The 25,565-nt window shown below is 52.0% G+C and overlaps 9 protein-coding genes across 9 annotated transcripts; 6 read left to right on the forward strand and 3 right to left on the reverse strand.

The window, feature by feature from the left end:
* Positions 1-492: 492 nt before the first annotated feature.
* On the forward strand, positions 493-1,917 carry J4E85_003694 (uncharacterized protein; the record flags this gene model as incomplete). Its single annotated transcript, XM_051467960.1, has 3 exons — positions 493-821; positions 869-1,451; positions 1,504-1,917. The coding sequence occupies 3 exons, from the start codon at positions 493-495 to the stop codon at positions 1,915-1,917; spliced, it is 1,326 nt and encodes a 441-aa protein (XP_051327552.1).
* Positions 1,918-3,033: 1,116 nt separating this feature from the next.
* On the reverse strand, positions 3,034-3,658 carry J4E85_003695 (uncharacterized protein; the record flags this gene model as incomplete). Its single annotated transcript, XM_051467961.1, has 2 exons — positions 3,034-3,577; positions 3,627-3,658. 2 exons carry the CDS (start codon positions 3,656-3,658, stop codon positions 3,034-3,036), a joined length of 576 nt encoding a protein of 191 aa, XP_051327553.1.
* A 1,305-nt stretch (positions 3,659-4,963) lies between these two features.
* J4E85_003696 (uncharacterized protein) lies at positions 4,964-5,854 on the forward strand (the record flags this gene model as incomplete). Its single annotated transcript, XM_051467962.1, has 2 exons — positions 4,964-5,208; positions 5,260-5,854. 2 exons carry the CDS (start codon positions 4,964-4,966, stop codon positions 5,852-5,854), a joined length of 840 nt encoding a protein of 279 aa, XP_051327554.1.
* Positions 5,855-7,074: 1,220 nt separating this feature from the next.
* On the forward strand, positions 7,075-8,696 carry J4E85_003697 (uncharacterized protein; the record flags this gene model as incomplete). The annotated part of the gene is made up of 4 exons (XM_051467963.1): positions 7,075-7,243; positions 7,299-7,612; positions 7,665-7,952; positions 8,001-8,696. The coding sequence occupies 4 exons, from the start codon at positions 7,075-7,077 to the stop codon at positions 8,694-8,696; spliced, it is 1,467 nt and encodes a 488-aa protein (XP_051327555.1).
* Positions 8,697-9,368: 672 nt separating this feature from the next.
* J4E85_003698 (uncharacterized protein) lies at positions 9,369-10,409 on the forward strand (the record flags this gene model as incomplete). The annotated part of the gene is made up of 1 exon (XM_051467964.1): positions 9,369-10,409. The coding sequence occupies one exon, from the start codon at positions 9,369-9,371 to the stop codon at positions 10,407-10,409; it is 1,041 nt and encodes a 346-aa protein (XP_051327556.1).
* A 2,875-nt stretch (positions 10,410-13,284) lies between these two features.
* J4E85_003699 (uncharacterized protein) lies at positions 13,285-13,883 on the forward strand (the record flags this gene model as incomplete). The annotated part of the gene is made up of 4 exons (XM_051467965.1): positions 13,285-13,401; positions 13,457-13,545; positions 13,604-13,663; positions 13,727-13,883. The coding sequence occupies 4 exons, from the start codon at positions 13,285-13,287 to the stop codon at positions 13,881-13,883; spliced, it is 423 nt and encodes a 140-aa protein (XP_051327557.1).
* A 543-nt stretch (positions 13,884-14,426) lies between these two features.
* Positions 14,427-16,489, reverse strand: J4E85_003700 (uncharacterized protein; the record flags this gene model as incomplete). Its single annotated transcript, XM_051467966.1, has 2 exons — positions 14,427-15,849; positions 15,897-16,489. The coding sequence occupies 2 exons, from the start codon at positions 16,487-16,489 to the stop codon at positions 14,427-14,429; spliced, it is 2,016 nt and encodes a 671-aa protein (XP_051327558.1).
* Positions 16,490-20,425: 3,936 nt separating this feature from the next.
* Positions 20,426-22,173, forward strand: J4E85_003701 (uncharacterized protein; the record flags this gene model as incomplete). The annotated part of the gene is made up of 4 exons (XM_051467967.1): positions 20,426-20,592; positions 20,742-20,961; positions 21,022-21,104; positions 21,159-22,173. The coding sequence occupies 4 exons, from the start codon at positions 20,426-20,428 to the stop codon at positions 22,171-22,173; spliced, it is 1,485 nt and encodes a 494-aa protein (XP_051327559.1).
* A 1,874-nt stretch (positions 22,174-24,047) lies between these two features.
* Positions 24,048-25,246, reverse strand: J4E85_003702 (uncharacterized protein; the record flags this gene model as incomplete). The annotated part of the gene is made up of 2 exons (XM_051467968.1): positions 24,048-25,153; positions 25,180-25,246. 2 exons carry the CDS (start codon positions 25,244-25,246, stop codon positions 24,048-24,050), a joined length of 1,173 nt encoding a protein of 390 aa, XP_051327560.1.
* Between the last annotated feature and the right edge of the window lie 319 nt (positions 25,247-25,565).

The following is a 25,565-nucleotide window of genomic DNA, read 5'->3' on the forward strand; positions in this document are numbered from 1 at the left end:
GGGATTGTTGATGCGCCGTGATGGTGCGGAGTTGGGGATGATGCGATTGAGGGGTTAGATGGCGAACGCGGTTCGCGTTCGGACGTGCGCACGGGTTGCAGACTAGTCTCGTACTGGGTTAGCACAAATGGGATGATGCAGGTGCGGTCCGCCGACGCGTCTCACTCTCCAACACTCACATTCACATGTTGTACCGACACTGCATCGTGCGATCCACCCCCACGGTATCGGACTATTGCTAGCTATACCTGCCTGCCGGCAGACAGCTCAACGCTCACCATGTCGGCGATATATCCCTGTCTCTCCGGTCGTTCTCATCGCCATCGTGAACCTACTCAGGTGTTTATGCGCACCAATGCGAATGGCTCAAGAATGAACAAATAGCACGCAATACTCTGCGTGATTCTCATCATTCCGAGGGATGTTCTGCGGGGTTTAGATATAAGATCGTAATCGAGATGTCGAGATGTCATCATTCTGTCCATCTACACGATGGCCATCACGAATGGAACTAACAGCGAGTCCGGAAATGCGCAGCAAGTCGACTTCAGAGACCCGGCTGTCTATGCTGGGTATGAGACGAAGTGGTCTTCTATTCCGGAAGACGAAGCAGGCTGGCTACAGCGTGCTCAAGATGTGGCCGATGTCCTCGCTGTCGATGCCGTCGTCCGAGATCAAGAGAACAAGTCTCCACGTGCGGAAGTTGCGCTACTGAAGCATTCCGGATTATTGAAGCTCCTTGGGCCGAAGCAGTATGGTGGCGGTGGTCAGCCTTGGAGTGTGGGCTACAAGGCGATCCGGAAGGTCGCTGAAGCAGACGGGTACGATCGTTCCCCTCCCGAGTGCGTATGTATACTAATTGTCGCAGGTCAATCGGCATGCTCCTCGGCTACCACCTCCTCTGGTCAACCACAGCAAACATCGTTGGCTCACCCGAACAAGCCGATCGCTTCCAGAAGCTCATAATCTCGAACAACTACTTCATTGGCGGCGCCGTCAATCCCCGCGACAGCGACCTATCCATCAAGTCCGACGGCGACAACCTCGTCTTCAATGGCTTCAAGTTCTTCAACACAGGTGGTGTAGTCTCCGATCTCACCGTCCTCGAAGGCGTATACGAAGGCACCGGGAACCACATCTTCGCCTTTGCAAAGACGGATCAACCGGGCATCCAATTCGGACATGATTGGAACAACATCGGCCTCCGCTTGACGGAGTCGGGCAGTGTGAAGATCTCCGACGTGCGCGTGCCTTGGACGGATGCGCTGGGTTGGAACATCGAGAAGAAAGAACCAGATCCCCGCGCGCTGCAGATACCGTTCGCGACACTCCTACTGCCAACCATTCAGCTCGTCTTCAGCAACTTCTACCTGGGCATTGCGCTTGGCGCACAACGATACGCAGCGAAGTACACAGTGAAGGGAACTCGGGCATGGCCATTCGGTGGCGATGTAAGCACACCCGCATTTACCAAGCCGATATACATCGCTAACGTGTAACCAGAACAAGGAGAAGGCCACAGACGAATTCTACATCCTCGAACGCTACGGGAACTTCCACGCCCACCTCCGCGCCGCATCCGCCCTGGCAGACCGCGCAGGCCAAGAAGTCGATGCCATCTTAAATAAATACGCCGGCGATCTTAATACCCGCGGGAAGCTGACTGCACGGCAGCGAGGCGAGCTGGCGGAATGGGTTGCGAGCGTCAAGGTCGTTACAACGGATACAAGCCTGCAGGTTACTTCTGGGGTGTTTGAGGTCACAGGCGCGAAAGCAACGAGCGCAAGGGTGGGCTTGGATCGGTTTTGGAGGGACGTGAGGACGCATACGCTGCATGATCCTGTGGCGTATAAGAATCGCGAGTTGGGGAGGTTTGAGTTGTTGGATGAGATTCCGGAGGCTACTTGGTATACTTGATTGCGTTATCCGAGCTCAATATGACATATTCCTTAGGAAACCTCGATGTTTCTATACGTGGTGAAGCTATGAACTGATAGTCCGTGGACTGGCAAAGAACGCTCAGTAATACCTGGTAACTTCTTCCGGCGGCGTGACATCCCTAGACGACAGCGCACAGTGTCTGAAACCCCTCACCCTTTCATGTTCTACAACTCCCCATTGTAGCTGCGCTAGATGCGGGTCGACCTCGCTGGGAGAAACATGACAAGCTGCGCTAATCGCGAGACTACATGAACCTACAACAGGTAATTCCATTCGCATCTTCCGAACCCCCACAAGTGCCACACCAGCGAGTAGCAAAACAAAAGCAGACAGCAGTACAATGAGACTCAAGTACGAGAACCCACAAGCTGATATAGAAGAGTTCTGCGATGTCCCGTCCCTGTTGAAAGAGTCGACACGAAGGAGAAAGATGGTTTGCGAGAGGATCCAATGGAGCGATCCGCTAATTACCATAAGCGGAAGACTCCATCTGTAAGGTAGTTGTAAGAAGTAGGTGCTTCGCTGCTGACCATACGGTTGAGTGACTCGGAGGCTTTTCCTATGGGTCGCAAGGCGGTTCCACTCCTCGGCGCCAGCCATGGATGTGCACACCAAGTTGACGGTGAAGTAGCAGACAGAGAGTACGATTTGTGGCGCATTGGCAAGCCAAGCATTCAATAGGGTAGCTCTGGGGGATATGCTCTTCGAACTGAATATGTAGTCGTCCGAAGCAGTTCCCCAACCCCAGGTCTGGCCCCATGGCCATTGGAGTGGGCTCACCGAGATGGAGATTATGGTGAAAAGAGACCTTGAACATTAGCGGGGACTGGAAGGCTCCGTTGAGATGACTTACAGACATGCCAACATGAACTTACTTCCATGGTGGACTGAAAAGAAGTATCGTACCGGAGACGGACGCCAATAGCCCTCTAAACGGCTGCGAAGCTCAGGAGTATCTTCATTATCGGAACAGCCATGACTTGGGGAGTGGCCAATGCTAAGCAAGATCTCCTCTCGACCCTGCGTACATCTCCCGACAGTATGCGGATCTGGACGCTTGAGAAACGACGCTGCAGCATCTCCCAGAGTGACTCAGTAGGCAGATCGGTCGGTGCCCAGAACAATCGCCATTACAGCGAGTTTGAGTAGGCCGAATGTAACCACAACAATCAGGAAGTAGAGGCTGACTTGCACGCTACTGTGTAGAGTCGGTTTCGCAGAAGCTGCCTGCGCTACGTGTGCTGAGACGTTCATGCCCAGAGTCTGATTGTTGGACACCGGCTCGAATCGTATCCATACAGGTGACTCCTTAGTCAGCTCTCTTATCATGCCTTGGTTCCCAGTCACATTGAGACCCAAGTAATGTGACAGTGCTCCAGTCGTGTTCAAGTCTGAGAGGGATTGTGTAGTATCGAATGCTACACGATCCACTCCTAGGTAAAGATCGCCATACGTGGAGGAGTACTTGTTGTCGTAGACCTTGTTCCATCGGCCTTTTGATACGTTCCAGTACGACCCCGGTGTTTGCCCAGCATCTGTAGTGGCGCTGATGTGCCGCCATTCGTCTGACGTGATATCGAGAGTGAAGATGTTGTATTCCGAGTTTGTAGCCACCTTAAAGACCGCGGCATTGTAACTGTTGGCCATTAGTTAGAGCATCTTGGAGCGTATTGCTCGGCACGTACAATAGATGTAAGGGAATGGACGATAGCGCCATCGTGTACCAGAGCATCGCACGCCTTCGAGGTATTGCCCTCAGATTACGAGGGCTTAGTATGCCGATATCAAGCCACTGTCCTTTGGCGTGCGCTGCATCGACGTCTTCTCGAGTTGGAGACCCTAGAACCTGCATTGTGTAGTTGGACGTGGACAAAAGTATCGTGCTGAAAGTATTGATCAGAACGTGCAAGCCCGTGTTCCATCTCGACATCGTGGCCTCGTCGCCAATTTTGAGGTCGGCTACCCCCGATGTGTTGTATCCGCCACCGCTTCTGGCTCCGACAACGATCATGGCGATATTGCAACACAGGACGAAAGAAGACATACAGCAACCAAAGAGAACACCCATCCGCCACCCATGGAAGCGACTACCCCGAACCCATTGCATAATTCGGGAATCGAGAGCGTCTGGGGGGTTGTTGGGTGAACGTGACTGCGAAGGGGAAAAGCTCTGCTTGGGAGTAATATCGGTATGGCCAAAATCGACAGTCATGTTGCCTTGTATATCGCTAAAAGCATTAGCTACGTCCACATACGATCGTGTAGAGATCTCTACCTAGAAGAACGAATGAAGCTATCCGTGTACTGATCGTGATTGAACACAAGTGATTCGCTTTCCCTATGTTCGAGGCCTGGGGGCGAAACTGTGCGAGTGCGGTGCTGTAGCATGGACGATGGCAGGGTGTCGCCGAAGCGCTCGTCATCTACACTCAAAGGGGGCAGCAAAGGTGCCTGTGAAGAGATTCCAGATTCATCCAACATTTGCACTCAAACAATGTGATGATAATGATGGAGGGACCGAACAGAAAGGCTTGAGAAAGGCGGGCATGCCTTTTTATCGAACTGGTGCATCGCAACAAGGCTGAGAACAGAACCATGGTAGCGGTCTTGGAAATGGCCCCAGTGTGGTTGCCCGACCGTATTGGAATCACCTTATTGGTGATGGTCATGGTGCATGCATCTCCGGCGTGTGCGGCTGAGACAATACGAAAATACATGTGGAAAGACGATGATTGAGCGTGCCGTGCATCACCAGGCTACGCTCATTGTCGCAAAATCTCGCCATGATGAGTCCGAAATGTTGATGGGAGTTTGCGATTGGTAGGCGGGGTGGAAGAAGCTGGAAGTTGCGAGTTGATCGTGACGCGGGCACGTGAAACGAAGTTCCGCGGCTGTGACCTCATCAAGTCAGCACAGCCCTAACGCATCTCACCTAACCTTCATCCTTCCACCTCCACTCACGCGCACTCAAACCACTCACTTCGCATCGCACACACCCGATCTTTGCGACAAATCCATCACGATGGGTGCACCCAAATACCAAAACGTGCCTCAGCGCGATTCGCTCGACGAGGCGGCACCTGCGCCGTCCTATTCGCAGGCGCCACCCAGCTACCAGGCGGCCAACGACCCCCAAGAAGCCCTCCTCAGCGGCGTTCCCCGCGGCGAAAACGACAACCTGCCCGATGACTTCAAGTTTGGCGGCGTTGTGGCAGAGGCGACATTGGACATCCGGATGGCCTTCATCCGCAAGGTCTACGCCATCTTGTAAGTATCCACGCCTCGAAGACATAGGTCGCATGTACTAATGCCATACAGGACCGTCCAACTCCTCGCGACCGCCGCCGTCAGCGCCCTCTCGATGATGTCGGAATCGTACAAGAACTTCATCCAACAAACGCCCGCGCTCATGTGGGTGTCGCTGATCGGCTCCTTCGTCTTCCTCGGCCTCACCTTCTGGAAGCGCAAGTCGTACCCGACCAACCTCCTCTTCCTCGCCGGCTTCACTGCCATGGAAGCATACTCCATCTCCGTCATCGTCTCCTTCACCGACTCCAGGATTGTGCTGCAGGCGCTTTTCTTCACACTGGGCATATTCATTGCGCTGAGCCTGTTCGCCTGCCAGAGCAAGTACGACTTCACGCACTGGGCACCGTACCTGTTTGGCGCGCTGTGGGTCGTGGTCTTGTTCGGCTTCATGTCCATGTTCTTCCCCCACAGCAGCTCGGTTGAGCTTGGATACGGCGTTGTTTGCGCGCTCATCTTCTCTGGCTACATCCTGGTGGACACACAGATGATTATGCGCCACTACCACGTTGAGGAGGAGATTGCGGCGTCCATTTCCCTCTACCTCGACATCATCAACCTGTTCCTCGCCATCCTGAGGATCCTCAACTCGCAGAACAACAACTAGGCGGGAGGATGTAGTAGGAACTGTAGATTCACTCGGGAGAAATTGTACGGCGTTATGGGTATTGATATCACTATGCTGGGAGTGTGTGGGTAAGGAGCTGGGTATTGATTATCGTACTCTATGTTACTTAGCTTTAGTTGTATAATACCACTTTTACACTTCTCTTCGTATCCAAAGCAAGTGCTAGAGAATCGGCGTTTGTATGGTGAAGACATCTCTTCCATCTCATGATGGACTCGACGCGCCATTCTAACAGCATGCAGCATCCAATAGCTATGCATGCATATCAGTCAGGCCATGGCGGGGTAGCACTATGGGGCTGCAGGGAGCGTGGGCGCGTTGATAGGTCGGGAGGGTGAAACGCCCGGACCCTTGATTTTCGGAGCACCAAGCTTCGTCGGCGGATGTCTTGGCAAACCGACCCTCGCAGGAACTCGACGATAACGGGTGCAGGGCCGTGTTAGGGGCAGACGGGGACGAGACTGAGCTCTCATATAGGCTTGCCACCTCCTTTCGCGCAATGCAACACTGCCTGTCTTTGTTCGCGTTACACCCTTAGGCGCATGCTGCAGTCGGGTTAGGCGAGGCCCCATTTTTGAAGTGGGCAGATTCGTAGCGCGCTCCAGACACTTGTCTTGCTACAGCGAATACTGCTAGCTCCCGCGACACCTGTCCAGAAATACAGGGAGAGCAATTGGACACGCCTGTGCCATCCTTCACCCAGACTCCAAGCTGGCACGCAGGCAAAGGTGCAATTCGCGTGGCCCGCTCAGGAGATTGTTGATCCGCGCTTGCCCCATCCATCTCTAAACCCTGAATATCTTTGCTTGGGACCACCACACCGCTCCCTCGACTCGACTCTGCCCGGGCGCATCGTGCTCTCCCCCGCCGAATCCTCGCCTACGCATCGACGACAGTCAGCGCCCATTCTTTCGCCCGTTTCGCTGCTCAATGGCTGTTGGTTGCTGAGACACGCACCCCAATCCGTTCGCTAAGACGTGACTGTTGAGCGACAACCAACGACGCCCTTCGAGCCCACACGCCGCACTACACGCCGGCAACCGACTCCGGAGACCGTCGCCGGGCTGCAAGCACTCTCTGGAATTCATTCCTCTGCCATTGGCTCCTCTATCGGACCGCCTCGAGACAGCGGGTATCGCGACAGCGTCGCTCCATCACTCTCTCGCTCCCCACATTGGGGCATATTGCAGCCAGCCACCATGGCGACGACACACATCGCCAACGGCGCGCTGGGAAAGACGCACACGGCGGACATGCAAGCGCAAAAGCTACCGACTGCGCCCAAGAGGCGGAAGATGCAGGCAAAGAAGGTCGAGGATGAGGGGCTCATGGCCTCGCTGTGCACCCTCATCTGCGACCACCAGATTGGTATGATCTCGCAAAGACTCAACAATGTTGAACATCATGAGACTAACTCCCACAGGCATCTCCGTCAACCTCCTCACTCTCCTCGTCCTCACCCACACATTCTTCCCCCGCGCCCGAAGCCGGACCAACAAGTTCTTCCATATGTCGTACTACAACCCCGACACCAACATGTACGGCTGTGGCACCGACGATCTGCCCTTTGTCCTACTGTGGACCGTCATCTTCACCGGTGTACGCGTCGCAGTCATGGAATACTTGCTCGACCCGCTGGCAAGGCTGGGTGGCATCAGGACAAAGAAGGGCCTGGACAGGTTCAAGGAGCAGGCCTGGTTGATTGTCTACTACACCGCGTCGTGGTCCTTGGGAATGGTATGTCGCACAACACAGAACATATGGATTGGCAGTGCTAACAAGGCTACAGTACATCATGTACCACTCCGAGTTCTGGCTAGATTTGCATGGCATATGGGAAGGCTGGCCTTTCCGTGAGGCAGACGGCCTTTTCAAGTGGTACTACCTCGTCCAATGGGGTTTCTGGGTCCAGCAGCTTCTTGTCGTCAACATTGAGGAGAAGCGCAAGGATTACGCGCAGATGTTCACCCACCACATCTTCACGACCGCGCTGATGTGCTTGTCCTACGGCTACTTCCACATGCGCGTCGGAATCGTCATTCTGACCATCATGGACTTCGTCGACATCATCCTGCCGGTAAGCAGTCCGAAATCACTAGTTGAGCACGAGAACTGACAAACAAAGACCGCAAAACTCCTCAAGTACATGGGCTACTCGAATGCCTGCGATTATGCCTTCGGTCTCTTCGTCATCGCCTGGGTCGTCACCCGCCACGTTCTCTACATGATGGTCTGCTGGTCCATCTACGCATACGCCCCAGTCGACATGGCACCCGGCTGCTACCTCGCCGACTCCACCTCGAAGTACACCTCGTTCGTCCCCGCATCCAACACCTCACAATTCGAAGCATATGGCGGTAACAACCACTGGGGCAACCTACTCAAGGCGTACAACGACCGCAACGGACCCATCTGCTGGAACCCGCAAATTCGCTACTACTTCCTCGCGCTCCTCCTCACACTCCAAGTCTTCTGCTGCATCTGGTTTGCGACCATTGCGAAGATCGTCTACAAAGTGCTCATGGGCAACGCAGCGGAGGATCTGCGCTCAGATGACGAGGGCGAGGACGAGGAGGTCGAGCAGGAACAGACCAAGACCATCTTCAACATGGCCACCACCTGCGGCGAGAGCGGAATGAGCTCCATGACGCCAAAGGAAGAGGAAGTCGGCGTCGATGCCCTCACCTTTGCGCGTCTCAACGGCGCCAGCCAGCGCCGCCAAGCTAAGAGGGAAAGCTCGCGCGCAAGTGGGATTAGTATTCCCGGTCATGGCGATCGCAAGGAGCTACTCGGTCGCATTGGTTGTGATAAGCCTTCATAGGCTTTTTGTGGTCACCACAACGGGTTATCGATGTTTTCGGTGCGTTACGAAAAGTCTCGCGGGCGTCTGTGGCGTCATAGACTATACAGTCCTGGGTTTTTTTCTTCCAAAGTTTTTGGAAAGGGTGTATAGGTTTCGAGGGAATATACCACCATTTGGCTTGGTCGATGTGTGGTTCCGTCTTGCGGTTGATGATCATATGTATACCCCCAGAAATCGAAGTTAGATTGTTTTCTTGAACCTTTTCGATCGACATGTGTGCTATGGGCGTGAAGTACGGATGATGCTCGATTACGCGGCGTGGTTACCACCAGGACATGTGCAGTCATCCCGCTCTACACCTCGGCACATGGCTAGTGTGAGTGGGATGGTGGGGCTGATGTTTACACTTCACGAACGTTGTTCTGACTACCTAGGTACCAACCAAGATTCAAACATAACACGTGTTGTGAAGGCTCCCCCTTGCATTAGCAACTGTGCCGTTGACATGTGGCACCTGGTATCCTTCGACTGAAACCCTTCACAGTACCAGCTGTTCACACCGAATAATCCGTCGACCTTTATATAACCTCGACATAGTCCACTTTGGCAACAGCAGAGTCCTGCCAGCAAACCAACTATACACACATATACACTACCAACACATCACCGCTACATCACAACGACACTACCATGCCATCCCCGGACAACCCCAACCCCACCCTCCCCTCCCCACCCTTCTACACCCACATCCCCAACATCAACAACCTGCGCCTCGCCACCCACTCCCTCACCACCACCTCCGGCGCCACCCTCCGCCCAGACATCCTCTTCCGCAGCGCCGAAGTCGCCAAGCTAGACACCGCCGGCTGGACCGCCGTTCGCGATATCGGCGTAGGCCACGTCTTTGACTTACGCAGCAAGCCGGAAGTGGAGAAAGGATGGGCCGGCATCGTCGGCGACGATGCATCCGGCAAGCAAGATTTCAGACCAGGCTGGATCCAAGCCATGGAGGAAGCAGGTGTGAAACGCACGTGGACACCCGTGTTCTCAGATGAAGACTATAGTCCTGAGAAGTTGGCGGAGAGGTATGCGAATTACATGGATGAGGATGTTAAGGGGTTTGTCGAGGCTTATGCTAGTATTTTGACTGATGGGGGGAAGGCATATGGGACTATTTTGCGGTATCTGGCTGGTCTGTCTTTGCCGGCATCTGATGGTACCAGCAACAACGGCAAAGAGGACGAGAAGCGAGGAGCGCTTATTCACTGCACAGCCGGCAAAGACCGAACAGGAATCTTCTTCGGCCTCCTCTTCGATTTCCTCGGTGTGCCGCGCGAGCAGATCGCCGAGGAGTACCAACTCACTGAACTCGGCCTCCGCCCTGCGCGGGACGAGATTGTGGAGCGCTTGTTGACGAGTCCCGGGTTTAGGAAGTATATGCTTGCGCAATCAACCGGGCGACCTCTATCGAAGGAGGAGATGGCACAGATTATCCAAGGAAGGGATAGCGAAGGTTCTGATACGTCGAAGTTTCCGCCTGAGATTCTGGAGAAGGGAAGGCAGGCTGCGTTGAGGATGGTGGGGTCGAGGAAGGAGAGTATGTTGGCGAGTTTGGAGATGTTGAATGAGCGGTTTGGGGGTGCGGAGAGGTATATGAGGGAGAAGTGTGGGCTTGGGGATGGGGAGTTGGAGGCGCTGAGGAGGAATTTGGTGGTTGAGAAGAAGGAGTGACTAGGTGTGGGTATGGAGGTCTCGACGAGACGAAGAGGAAGGCTGTAGCAGCGATCTGGCCACCCAACAGTAGAATGACGCAGACCGCGATCGAAGAAGGGATGTATTATGGAGAGCCAATCATGTGACTGCGCTCCTGCATCTTCGTCTCGGGAAAGCGTCCGCGATGTAACAATTCTTCACATCATACTGCCAATATCTCTCCCGTAGGTTTCGTCCTGAAGGAACCCAGGAGGTGCAAAAGAAGCTGAAGAATGTGTTATTCTCGTCTTGTTTGCTCGCGCATTTGTTCGGTAGATACAAAAGGTTGTAGTCTGGTTATTAACTCAAGTTTCAACGGTCTTTGGACAGTATATTATATGTGCATTTTCTCCCATTTCTGGAAATATCTCTTCGTCTAGGTCGTCGATGTTGCGGAAGTTGTGTGTGGCTAGTTTCGCTCTGCGTCATCGCAGTACCATGGAACGGTCTTTGGTGTTCATCATGCTCTTATATTGCGTCCAGAAACGACTCTTCACTGGTTCCTTTCTAACTGAGCACAATGGATCGTCGCGTAACTGCTGTAGGAACTTCTCTGTGACGTGCATGCGCTGTTCACTTCCCTCGTCACCCCACTCGGCGCGCATCTCGGCCAGCCGCTCTTTGTGTCTCTTCCGCATGCGCTCTAGACGCGTGTCATGCTCTGCAAACGCTTCCCGAAGCATCTCGCATGGAGGTGGACGTAGTTCAGCACTTTCATGTAGTTGTTCGTCGGTTGATACGTAGTGCAATGTCCATTGGCCTGGTTCTTCGAATTGAAGACCACAATTGGCGCTTGGGCATACACATGGTGATTTGAGAGTATGTTGATAGTATGCTTCGGTAGCCTGGATCAAGAGTAGCTTCCGGGCGTTGACCATATATGTGCAGGGTTCCATCTTGTCGTGAAGCCAACGCCACCATTTACCCACAGGTCCAGATCGTTCCTGAATTGGTGGGATTACGACTTGCATTGATTGTAAGGGCTCGGTCAGCTCCCAAGATACTCGTTTATCGGTAGATTTGATCGCTCGCCAAAGCTTTCTCGACCTGGGACGATTGGGATCAATGGGATTAAGATGGAAATTCGATGCGTGTACGTGGACCCCATTCGGGCATCCTTCTGCCAGCTGAGTCTGCGCCTCCAGAGGCTCTTCTTCGGGTTCGAGAATAAGGGTTGTGCTAAACTCGACGCTTATAAGAGAGGGAAACCATACGCGCAGTGTCCTCCAGAACGCAGCTATCTGGTGTTCCGCGTAGAGCCTCGCTTTTTCCTCATCTAGGAACTTGATGTAATGCGGTGTGAGATCCACCCAGTCACCATGAAGGGTCGTTTTCGAATTCAACAGCTCAACGATGATGTACTGCATGTACTTGTGAGCTTCGAGAGCGGCATGTGTGAGGCCCGAATATCCGCCAGAAAGTACCCAAGAGCCCTGTATGCGATACTGTACCGTGGGATCAGACCAGAAAAGCTTTGCTGCTTCTTTCCGTGTTACAGGTGACGCACGCATGAGCTGGAAGAGCGTTGCTTTGTCGCAAAACGACAGCATATGGTGCTGAAGCTCCAACGCCAGGCGTGAGAAGTGTTCGAAAGTTTTAAGTGAGGAATGCATCGTTTCCTCTCCCTGACGAACATGATGTCGAAAAGGTACGCGTATCTCGCCGTGACGGGTCGCGCATAGGTCCCAGTTCAAGGATGTGGTCCACGGGCCCTTGGGTACGATACTGGGTCGGGTCCTGGAAGCGCGCACCTGCAAGTTGAGCGAATAACAGCCGGATGGTAAACTGGAACGAAGTGGCGTCGTCGCAAGTGAGTTCATTGGAGGTACATCGCGATGGCGTTCTTGCTACAACGGATGGTTGCCTACGCTGAGCTGTCCGCAAGCGGTCTAGTGTCTGCGGGCTAGTGCACTCGAGCACTTGAGATGCTCTGAGATGGATGGGCCGAATGAGCATGACAGACAGCGCACCCCGCTCATCTAAAAGTACAACCATCACCTACTTGAGCGCCAATTTCTGGAGGACAGAGAGAATGGAGAACAGGTTTCATGGTCTTGCCGACCCTATGCAGGTAACGCATCCCGTACTGCGACAGCCTCGGAAACTCTACCGGGGCTACCACGATGGGTTATTTACTTATTTTCATCCCGAAGACGGCTTCAGAGCAAACGATCGTTACTTCATAGATTACTGCTATTGATTCAATGCTAGGAAAGTGAGCAAGCATCTCAACTGGAAAGACAGAACCGTCGCACACAGTCCCTTCATTCCATGCTTCGACAGCAAAGGTACGTGTCTATTTGCTGGTGATCTGAGAGTCTAAAACTAATTCTTGTGACTTAGACTACGCACGGAAACCCGCAAATTCCAGAAGATAACGGGGCGCTCGCAACGTCCTCGTTATCGAGATCCACATTTCGAAGTTCGAGACTCACTGGCTGGATTCCGAGTTCTCAGAAAAGTCCACTAGTATCAACGGTGTCATAACGCCGATGAGGAAAGAGATGATGTGTCCGATGACAGAGATGGGAAGGAAGTGATGCCTTGAACCTGGCACTATACAGCGTTCGGAGTAGCTCGCAGTGAAGATCATACGTCCGGAGTACGTCACGCGCACGGCGCTTTGACGCATACCGCCTATCAGCGCTGCGCATTGCTTTCGGGGAAAGTGCGGAGGGTCGTCTAGGGAAGTCGGTATGGGCGAAGCGGAAGTCATTTCGGAAGGAAAGCACAACACGGCTGTTCGAACGCCGCGGTCTTGCTGCCTTCCGCTCCTGCCAATTTTCATTTGACACTTATCCACCTCACTTAGTTGTAGACTTCCTCAAACACTGCATCGGAGACGCCACCCACCATGCGCATTCCCGCTACTGCCATGAAGCTCATCATGCTCATGCTACTGATCTTTTGCATCCAAGACATCGCCGCCTTGCCAGCCGAAGCGTCCGACAACTTGTGGAAGCATATGACCGTACGTCGCTTCTGTCCGAACTACAAGGGTCAGATACTGACAGGCTTTCCTCTAGATCCAAGTCTGCAACGTGGCCAACTTCAAAGGCGCCTGCCGTTACTTCGACGTTATGGTGGACGAGTGTCGCGACATCAGCAGTGATTAGTACGTCTAGATTATGTTATCTTGAGATATGAAGCTTGTGCTAACACATGCGCCTCAGCTCCAGAGAGATAAGCTCAGTTCGCGCTGTCACCCACATGGGCTGCTGTCAATTGTATCGGTATGCTCATTCCTTGCTACCTTCTCTATGGTCTGACCACACGCTCACAAAGGCTAATTGTAGAACTCCGCGCTGCGAGGCTCTCTTCGGCGATACCGATATGGCCGTACGCTGGGGCGAAGGCGGTAAATCAACAGTTTCAGGTTGGACGAAGCAGGATATCAAGAGCATGAAGTGCTTTATCCTGGGCCGGCCGACCGAGATGATCGACTACTACTGAGTGAGCGTCGCGGGGAAAAACAAGGGCAGAGGCGCCGATATACAATGCGCTCGATTTAGACATGGCCTCAAGACTGGGACAGTCAGCAGCCGGGGAGAAGCTTCGCAAAAGCCATGTGTTTGAACATGAGTGGAGAGACCCGGGACTTGTATGATATCGAGAGCGGAGAATGGTACAATGGTCGTACATCATGGTCTATCTAAGAAAGGCAATCCGAAAGATGCTCTATTTTGTCCCGCATGGAACTGTAGCGGACCGTACAGGTAGTGTACACAATGTCATAGCAAAGACCAGGGTATCGGTGGAAAGAAGAGGGCCGAGCGGTCAACCTCGGGCGGGGTATATGATGTCGTGACGTCGTAGCGTGAGGGTATCGTGAAAATAGTAAGAGGGGGTACTGGCCAAGCGCATGTACGAGGTGAAGATGAGAGAGAAAACAAGAAGTGTGGATAACGCCAACAGCCGACGCCGGGCCGGAGGGCTTATTGAAAGAAGGGGGAGTCAGGTCGAGAGGGGACATATTGCCGATGACCTTCACTCGCATTAAAGCAATTTGAAGTTCTTTTCTTCGCAATCAACCTCAAAAGCTTCACCGTACATTTTACCGTAGATGTAAGCTTCGCCGACGAACAGGTACCCAAGATGCTCACCAGAGCCATTTTGAGTGGGTCGGAGGATGACGGGAACGCTGCAGCCATACAAGATAGCAATCGCATCTCCTTTCTCGGTTCTAGGTGGTCCAAAGCCAACGAGTTCTTCATGGTCGAAGTCGCGGATATTGGTGGTGGCACTAGAAATGGGGTCGCCTCTAAGGAAGGATCGGTTCCAGGTGACAGCACGGACGCGACAAAGGTAGTCGTACACGATGTTAGTGGGGCCGCCTTGAAGGTTCCCCCGTAGAATGGTGCTAATGTTGAGGTTTCCACTATTTGTCTGGTAGGTAAGACAATGTAGACATGCTTTCTTGTACCAATGAGGGGGTGGGTTGCCCTGCGGATCGCGGTCTGCCACGAGCGTTTGCCACAGCTTGTCTGGAATTTCGGGGTTTTCTACCGCGTGATTGTCGAACGTCCATCCTAGATCCTCCAAACAATCTTTGGTGATCACACTATCGGGAAACGGGTCAGTGCGGAACGAGACTGTCCCTATCATGACACCATTCACGGACATCGACATATCGTGTATGACCCGGGAAGGTACGACCGACGTACGATGTACAGGACTTCGAGGGAACTTGACACGGGCTTGCTTGTTTTGCCTACCGCAAGCGTTGTAGCTGTTACTACCGGGTAACCCGACAAAGCTGTCGCCAGCCTTTCGACCGCGAAACAGACCTTCGCCCTTTCCCCAGGCAGAGTCTTCCACGAATAGGATCCAGGAAGGTAGATGAACTAGCTGAGGGGTTGTTGGAGTTGGTTCCTGGCGTTCCCTCAATGCCCAGTGGCGACAGATTATGTCGATGGATCCCGTCGTGTCTACAACCCATTTGACGAAGTCCCGGTATATCTCAAAAAGATCCTTGTTATAATCGGGAACAGGAGGAGGCTGAGATGCTTGCTGACGCGACTCTGGCCAATACGCTTCTTTCGATATACTTCTGAGCGCATTGATGGTATCGCGTGGATCAGATGTGTCCAACCCCAATGAAGAACAGACGAGGCTCTCCAGCCCTTGGGTGGGAACCAGGGTGCCGTCCGGTCCTTTGTGGATTAATGTTGATTTCATGTCCACCAATAACTTAGCGCCTAGGTGCCCCATCTCCAGGGTTGGATCCCCGTTCGGGTGACTGCCCTTGATCTGAGTGGATTCATAATGCATCGTGAGCCGAGCCTTCATGATATCGAAGTTTCGGTCAAAGATGCCGATGGCAATCTGCAAGTCCCTCCAGTCCAGCACCTGCTTGCCACAGTGTACTGAACCAGATTGCGCGAATGCTAGGTCCTGTATAGCCCAGCGCCGTGAGAACCTATAAAAGGTAAGCTAGAGAACAAGTTCGAACTAGAAAACACTTACCAGCTCCGCTTGAGAAGTTCGTACACGCTTGCCCATTCTTCTACATGAGCGTCATCGGCGGGGGTATCCCAGTGGGTGGCCGGATTAACGATCTTGGGAATGAAGGTCATGGCTTTGTTGGGGATGTGACCACCAGGATTGTCGGACCCAAGCCATACGTTCACATTGTAGGCTTTGCGATAGATTTCAGCAATCTTGAGCACTTGCTCTCCCTTTTCTTTGGCGTCGTCTTGATTGATACATACTGCATCCACCCAAAGTCCGAGAATCATGTCTGCTTGTCGCAAATGTCTAAGAGCTTCATAGAGATTTGGTTTGATCCTGAGCACCTTGTCTACAGCCGGTCTGAGTACTTCAGTCGATTTTTCCATAGACTGAACATGAGGCGAGGCTAGGTCTTCCTGGATGATGATGCTACTGTAGTCTGCGCCATCGTCCCAGTTGTAGGAAAGGGCCGAGTACCTGTAATTTTGGCTTCCGAGGTCATCATCGCTAACGGCCAGAAACGAAGCGTTGATTTTCTCATCGAAGGCTCCCGGCTTAACGACTAGAAGACGGACTTGGTTGCCAGGAATACGTTTGTAACTGTACATCCTGCCCAGCGGGACCAAGGCTTCCGCCAATCTAGGAGCAAGTGTCGTGAGTGGCTGAGAACGCGGCTGCATCAAATTTTCACCTTCAACCACAGGAGCGATGTCCGTTCTCTTGCTCTTGGAGTCTTCCAACTCGTTTTTGCTGATGTCGCTCTTGAGGGAGCCATCTGAGGTTGACCAAGCAGCACCTTCATTCTCTGAGATGGAACTTCCTGAAACCGTTACAGAGTCCCGATCGCTATCAGCGAAATAAGCGTTGGTCTCAAAGTAAGCGTTGACAACTCTATCTCCTTCACTGTAGGGCAACGGGAGTGAGCTTAGAGAGAATGAACGTATGTGTTCAGCGACGTGGTTTAGAAGCTGCGATCCAGATATGTCGTCCAGATTCCCAGTGAAAGAGCATAGAGGACAACTCATAGCTCCCAAAAGCTTTGGATTTGAGCACGTCTGAAGAAAGGCTGATGTGCTCCTGATTGATCCCTCATGTAGGTCGGTAAGATGGCCTTTAAGCGAGTTGATCGAATTGAATTGAGGCGAGTCGTTGCATAGCGAGCACTCCCAGTAGATCTCTGGATGGTTATGAGCATGAGTCATATGGTTGATCCAACTTTTCCTGTCTGTATATAGAGCCTCAGGGTCGGTGCAGGCGTCTAAAACGCAGGTATATGGCTGAATGTCTTCTTCGATGTGCTTCCTGTTGTCTTAGTTAGAGAACAATCCAAGTAACTGATATTGCGGCCGTAATATACGAACCTCCAACGATGCCATTTGAGATCTTTCTTCTGTAGTGGTACACAGCAACATGGACATCGAACCTCAAGTAGTCTTTTGTTCAGACGCGGGGGACGAGGATATTGCGCTTTGATAGCTGAGGCAACCTCAGAAAACTGGGTACCCGATTGTTGAGATCTAGCGATTGACACCGATGGCGACTCCAGTAAGTTAGGATCTAGGATAGATGCAGTCGTATTTGATAAAACGTTAGTAGCAACCTGATGAGGTTGCGCGACCTTTTCTTGTGTTTGGATATTTGAATCCACAGTTGAAGAACCACTCGTGCCATGAGGAGCAGCTGCGATGATGCTAAGAAGGTTTTGGTTAGGCTCCGCCGCTTCAGCACCAGAAGAGTCGACATCGGGGTCTACACGGGGTTGTGTGCGCTTCATCTCGTGTCTCTGGGAGTATTTAAAGCGATTGTGTCTTCTCAGGTTTGCAACTATCAGACGTTCTTGTACCGCGGTTAGTTCCCGAGACATCGAAGATACATTCCAGGCATGTATATCAAACGAATTCGAAATGCTTGTAGCTTCTGGTCTCGACTCTTCGAAGATCTCAGAGCCAAGTGATCCCCAGAGTGTGCGGCGCTTGTTTTCAAGATTCTGGGGACGAAATAGTACAATGTGTGTAAGATGTCTTCGAAGCATCTGTAGATCCGGATCATTATGACTGTTAAATGGAAAGATGCTGTCGGCTTTCGAATAGTGAGAGTTGACAGCGGCTTTTCGTATGACGATACTCAGCTGCGCTAGATCGTTCAAGAGAGTATCGGCGGCTCGAATCGCTTCTGAAAGCTCTCTAGTAACCTCATCTGGAGTTTTTCCGATTACTGTAGTGGCTAATTAATACGTTAGAATTTGTCATAGAAGAGCGGGCATCTATGCTCTGCTAAGACGATTGTAGACTTACTGTGCAAGAGATTGTATAATTCCCCACCAGATGAGTCCTTGTATTCTAGGCCTCGATCAATCTCTAGGCCTGCCTAGAGTCAGTACAATGGTTTCGTTGTTGACTTTTGAGTGCGTGAATACCGAGATCCCTGCAACTGTCGATCGTACTTTGTAGCACGACCAAGAGGTCTACAACTCCATTCCGAACATGTGGCTTGGCTTCCAACCTCTCATCCAGGGATGCGTTCTGGCTATTGGAAGCGCCTACGCTGGCATCCCAGAGCTTGAAATCGGCCAATCTGTCTTCTGCCCAATCATCTCTTAGGCTCCGAATCAGCAAACACTTCATAAAGCTACTCCGGCAGGCCTTGGTTGCGTCTGAAATACTTGGCCAGTTGGTTGTATTCTCGGAAGATGCGTCAGATTGACTTGCACCACTAGCGACTTTCGCATAGCCTGCACTTGGCTCCATCGTACCCAGACCATGCCCCGAACCTTCGCTACCGAAGGCAGAGGCGCCGTCTCTGGTAGGGTTGTCGGGCATTGTCGCTTCTCTCGTTGGTATAACCTAGTTTATAGATTCTAGAGCAATGAGTGTTAATGAGTAACATATACAGATGCTGTGGTCCGTCTGGTGGAGGGACGAGGGGACACTAAGCGCCGTGGCTGGTTACGTAACATTCAAGACGGTTGTCATTCGTTAAGATATCAATGAGGTTTCAGCCACGTTCATTACCCCTCTTTCTGCGCCACGCTAGGTCTAGTGTCAGTAGTGTTACCTCAACACATGGCCCATCTGCTCGTTCTGATTCTACTATGTCTCATGCTACACCAGAGCGATGAGCGAGAGTCAACGTACTGCTGATCTGAAAGCGGCCCTTATTGGGTTGCATGTCATCGCCCGTGCTCTTCTACATGCACTTCTCAAATCTGGAAGACCGAAACAAGAGAGTAGAGTGGTCGCACACATATCTGGGGTCTTGGCGCTTGCCAGCGAGACTGCCCACTCCCTCAACAGCAACTTCTTTACCGAGCTTACCAGGTTGTGCAAGGTGACGTTTTTTCCGACGTTCATGGACGAAACCAAACGCTCACTGCAGTAGTGGCAGCACCGAGACAACCGTTGGAGATTTGCCACGTGGGTCAAGTCGTATTCGGAATTCAAACTTGATACAAAAACGTGGCTTTGTCAAGAAGCGTCTACGCACGCTAAGGAAGGATTTTTTAATTACGCCAAATCCCCTCTTTCGGATCAGGATGCGCTACTTCATTTCCGTACAAATGAACCAGTGGGACTTACCCTAGCACTAAAGACCACTCTGCTATACCACAATTTGTCCCAAAACGGGGACGAGGACACGCTAGATGAATTACCTCAATTTGTCACCAGGAACCTTTACACAACGGTTTCCGAGTATTCCAGCTGCGACTCCTCGCCTTCGGAAGAGATCAAAGCGCGGCACCATGAAGTTCGGTTGTGTTTAACAGGTCGGTCGCACGTTTCGGATGGTTTCGCAACTTTCGACGTACACTCTCTCTGCTCCCCAAATCTACAACTAGACGGGACGTTAGGCCACTGGCAACAGTTAAGGTTACGGGTATCTATGTAAGAAGATATCGCATGCTGTAAAAGTGCGATATGCTGACGAGGTGCTATGCTTGTAGGAAGAGAATGGCGACGAAGGAAGTCCGTTTTAGTGAGCTTGAGACTATGTCTTGTCACTCTGATGATAGCTCTAGCGCAAGAACTATGCTCGCTAGTCCTGATTCTATGTCTAAGCAAGAATTTTGTGGCCTGCTAAGGAAAGACGTAGGCCCGGTCAAAATATGCTTGCAAGTCGAAGATCGATGTCTGCTCGATCTTGCTGACTCAGAGACGACAGGCCAGAGACTGGCACGCAGAAAAAGTATTCCTTTGGCCCAAGTCCTTAATTCTTATGAGATGTCTCGGAAGAGAAGGGTAGTCCTCGCCTTTACGCTCGCTCGCTCGATATGGCAGTACTACGATTCTGACTGGACGAGTACAAGTTGGTCAGCAAGTTCGATACAATTTATGTTGGAGACGGATAGATCTGCACCAACACAGTCACGCATCACGTGTGCACCCAGTTTCACGGTTCGCTTTCATGATGATGAAGACAGGATCCCGGAATGTTTTGAGTCAAATCATGTCGGGCACAAATATCCAAGGATATTGTCCCTAGGGACTCTGCTCTTAGACGTCGGCCGAGAATTCCAGGACCAGGGGACCCAGCAACCTTCGTCTTCCATGGAACAAAGGATCAACAATGCGTGCACTTCAGGTCTAGAAGCATCTGACCCTGATTGGCCTCATTTTGGGTACAAGGACAAAGCCGCAGAGCATCTTAGAGTTCTCTACAAGGATGCGACTGTAGCTTGTTTCGATAGTAACCTTTTCAAGCCTAAGTGCGACAGGTAAGCCCTAGACATCTATGGCTACAAATTGCTGCTAAAGTTGTGTTCAGGTGTAGACGCCATGACATGAAATGCTATGGTTCTACTACGCGGCTATGCAAAGGCTGTGTAGAGGCTAGGCACAAGTGTACATACAAAGGCGTTCCCAGACTGAGTGAGGAAGCCTTTGTTCTTGGTGCTCAAGCGAGACGCGAGGTTTTGCTAGAAAAGGTCGTTCGTCCCTTGCGTATGGCTCTTCACCTGATTGATTGGGACGCGTCCGACGATAGACCAGAAGTCATTCCCCTACGATCAACAAGAGAGGCCCATCTTGGTCCTCTGCACCAGCTCCGACGCTCTCACAACGCTGTTTCCGAAGTTCAGGAGCGAGTAAGCTCTGCTATGTCATATTCTCTTATGTTGCGAAAAATTACTAACTACCGAATCCAGTCACCGCCGCGAAGATGGCCGCGCCAAAACCCAGTATCATTCTACGATGATGAAAGTTTGCCCGAAGGTGTCTTGAGCTTAAAGTGAGGCCGTGCTATCCAGAAAAAGTCGTCTTTACAATGCTGAAATGAATACAGACGTGGACAATACGAGAGATGGAAAGAATTGTTTGTCGAGACTGCTCAAAGGTTCGAAAGCACTGCCGTGGAAGAAACCCATCCGTTAAAGATAGCTGTGCTCGACACTGGTCTTGATCAAAGCCACCAGGATATCATGACCGAGCTTGGCAGAATTTGGATCTACGAAAGCTCCCGTGATATGTTTGAACGGGCCGAGAACAGTACCATAAATGATCTCCAAGGTCACGGCACACATATCGTAGGCCTCATCCTGGAATATGCGCCAGAAGCCGACCTTTATGTTGCGGACGTCACAATTGACGGTGAAGCTGACCGTAACCTGATCGCGAAGGTGAGATATAATCCAGTCAAAGAACGCGACTATGCTTACAACGCCCAGGCTATAGTTTCTGCTGTTAACCACGAGGTTGACATCATCTCGATATCGTTCGGGTTTCAACGGAAGAGCGTTGGCGACGACCTTGAGCAAGCTATTGACTACGCCAAAAGTAAAGGAGTTCATATCGTTGCGGCAGCGTCGAACAGCGGAGGAAATGCGGGTCGCGCATGGCCAGCCCGATATGATGGCGTTTTCTGCATTCATTCTACTGACGCAAACGGAAACCCTTCCGGATTCAATCCCACCGCGCTTGAAGAAGTCAATTTCGCGACCGTCGGTGAGGCTATCGTATCTAGCTGGCCAGGGCACCTGTCCGAATCACCTGGCAATGATGGTACGGATGATAGTGACACTCTGACCAAAGTCAAGTCCGGAACATCATTTGCAACCCCGATCGCTGCAAGTATCATCGCCTTTGTGCTGCGCTATGCGAGGACACATCTAGATCAAGAGTACGCACAGCAGCTAAGGCGACATGCTGTCATGGGCTCCGTTCTGAGGTGCATGGCAGGACCTAAAAGATTAGAGTTCTACTACCTGGCGCTGCACTCCAACCCCGCTCAGATTTTTGGTAGAGAGAACCCGGAGGACACCCGCAGAGATATAATCACGGCTATCAGGCAGTCCGGGTAGCATAGGACATGAGCCTGGACCTTATTTTGGGTTGCATGTGTATCGTTACAGTAGCGACAGAATTGGATGTATTGAGAGATCTGAAATTAGACACAAAGAACATGGGTCGGAGTACCCTCAGTCGTCTTTCCTCACTCCAAAGGTTACCCTATCTTCTCCCTCCGCTACAGTAAAAGGGCTGAAGGTATTCTCATCGATCAGCTGACACTCATGACTTATGGTGAGGTCATGCGGTCGACTCTTGGTAGGCGAAAGTTCGAGGAACGCACCTTTGAGATACTCTTCTTCTTTCTTTATCTTGCCCGACCTGCTTACTGTTACCCTGCTAACTTTGAAGGCCAACACAAAGTCAGTGCTTCCTTCCCAAGAGGCTTTGGACTTCTTGGACCTCCCGCCATGTACCTCAAGTCCGCCGCCGACGGGGATAGTTCCTCCAGTAAGGATTGTGCCATCGACCTGGGCGCCTGCGAGGCCGTCCGTACTATTCGTCGCCGTAGTAAGGCATTTTGCGCCGCTCACAGTCTTCAGCCCTGTTATAACGTAAAACTCTTTGCGAAACCGACTCCGTTCGAGGTATCGTAGCACGGCGGGTGCATTAGCGCAGCGCTCGATATATGCTTCGTATTGTGATAGTTCGGCATTCGCGCTGTGATCGTCGGTGGTATCAATGTAATTGGTTTCCAGATCATCGAACGTGAACGTCCTGCCGGTGCTTTTTGGTGTTAAGAACGCTCCCTAATGCAACGAACGATAGTACTGACCTCCGCTCGACGTTGACCGCCACGTCAACTCCTGCACCAAGCAATGCGCTCAGAAAAGTGGTCATAACCGTGACCCCGCCGGATCTTCCATCTTCTGTCTCAATAGCAGCTAGACTTTTCCGCGACTTGATTATACTATTGGCGTCCGGTTGCAGAGTCGCGAGGGGACGATGGGGCTCTTTCAGAGAGGCTAGCACATTGCCGAGCTTGATAGGGCCCCCAGGTGGATAATCCCAGTTCCGTGGTAAGAAGTACTCGGGGACTTCAGATGCCATTTTCCTCGAGGAACGTATTGTCTACCTTACAGGCTTGGTCTCCGTAAGATTCGCAATGACAGAGGTGATGAGGTTCTTGCGCTGGTGAGCTGATGAATAGCTGTGTAAGGATACACATGCATGAGGTGTTCTTGGGCAAGCGATTCATCTAAAGCTGCCCACAGCGATTGTGGCTCATCAAGCAGCTGCAGTATTGCTGGTCTGACAGCTGAGAGTGACGCGCGCGTCGCAAGCTTGGTTTTGGCGAAGATTAGCTCGCGTCGGCGACGCCATCTCGCAATCTACGCGCCATTCAGCGTTGAGTGCAATGGTCCGACTGGCCAGGCTGGAACGACACATTGGGGTTGTCGTAAGCGGGTTCGCAGCTACTATCGCGTTGGCCGATCTGACATCGGATGCCTGCTTGGCGCTGTCGTAGTTCTCGATAGCCAAAAAGTGGATGCGTAGGAGATGGCATCGAATGTGCTCACTGCAGCTGGGCTGTGTGCTCCCGCCTATCGCAAAGCGTTACATCCTCGCTCAGCCACAGCTCGGAAAGCCACCGGTAAGGCGTTCTTTGCATCAACACATGATGCGCGATTTGATCATTGACGTTTGCTCGCAGCACTGGGGTCGTGGCGAGTGAATGTGAGTGACAATGGCAGCCTGGAAGGTGGCGGCCCCGGGGTGTTTGGGGGAAGCAGCGGCGCTCTCCTGGGGTAGCCGAAGCCGGAGTAGCGCAATTTGCAGGCGGAAGTAACGCGCCGTACTCACCAGAATCTATCACACATCCACGACATAGAACATCGACACGGCAACATCGCCGGCTTACATCTCCAATTTATCTGCGCATCTTCCTTCAATCTTCAACATCCGATTCATCGTCCAGCTCCTCATCGCTCAACATCTCCTCGTCCAAATCTTCCTCGTCCAGATCCTGCAAATCAGACTCTGTTAACCGGTCTTGCATAGTTCCATCGTGAACATCGCTTTCCTCTTCACCATCAATTCCACTCCTCTTCTCTTCTTCTGCGCTTTGTCGAGACTGACGCTCGCCGATCAAACGAAGCAGTTTGATCCACTGTTCAACATCCGGATAAGCCTTCCAATCGCCCTCTTCGCGTGTGTAAACCACCCCTCGCTGACACCAATCTTCCTCTTCGGGATCGAAATCAAGAGGTTGAATGTCCAACGCTATAATCAGCCAGTCCACAAAATCTTCTTGCGCCATTGCCTCATCATTGACAGGCACAGAAGCTTGAGCAAGGTATCGCGGCCTCAGAGTCAGCAACGCGAGCATGACCGGCGAAGAGAGGTCTCCAAACAACTTGCCTATTTGCTTGATACGTTCAGTCTGATAGTCGTAGTATCCGACCAACTCCTCCCCAAACATCTTGTCTCTCAATCCGTCGCCGAAGTCGGGAGACCTCCCCTTCCCCCAACCCGTGAGTTCAGGAAAGACAGTAGGGCAAAGCCCACCAACCATCAGATTCTTAAAGGGCACCGCCGTATATCCCGGCCCCCGGATACACCCATGCGCCAAATACTCATGCTCGCCATGATACTCACCCGGATCCAAAAGATGCGGCACCCACCAAATCCTCACCTCGCCATGCAGCCTCTCGCGATCAATCACAGCAACGTGAACCTCCCTACACGACAGGGAGCAAGTATACGCATAGCAGAGAACTGTGTGGAGAGAAGCAGCCCACGAGCTGAACTCAGTCAGAACGTCTTCGTCGGCGGAGAAGTGGGCTTGCACCATGGCATGCAGTTCTTTCTCCTGTTTTTCGTAAAACCCGGTGACTTGCCGGCGGTTCATGTAGCCTCGGGGTATGATCTCGGTTGCGTTGATGACGGATAATTCGCGGCCGCCGCCGCTGGATTCGTCAAAGGCGCGGAAGAGGTAGCGTGGAACGCGGTTTCGCATGGCTAGGTTTACGGGTCGAGTTAGTTGTACGGGGGCTGTAGCTGCTGGATCGCTATCTTACCTTCGAAATGGTCCTTTCGCTGGCCGGCGGTCTCTTCGCCATCAGGACTCTGCACGTGTAGAGGCATCGAATAGGTGTCGATCTGTGTGCTCTGTCGCTTGTTGATTTGTATGGTTCCAAGACTATATACATCATGTGCGCAACAAACAACTAACAGTCATGCGATGTTCTCAGCAGCCTCATCTCACATACTCAACATCTCCGAGACCCAAACCGCCTGGCACAAAGCAATATTCGTAAACGATAAATATAATCATTCATATTTCATTTCATCCAGATAGTAAATATACACACGAATCTCCCAATCCATCCCAGCCCAGCCCATCCGATCCATTCGCCCTGGATTAAAAAACGCCATGAAGAAGCCTTCCTCATATGAAGAAGCT

Source organism: Alternaria conjuncta (genome assembly GCF_024043145.1).
Source record: "Alternaria conjuncta strain BMP 0040 chromosome Unknown scaffold_5, whole genome shotgun sequence".
Taxonomy (NCBI): Eukaryota; Fungi; Ascomycota; class Dothideomycetes; order Pleosporales; family Pleosporaceae; genus Alternaria; species Alternaria conjuncta.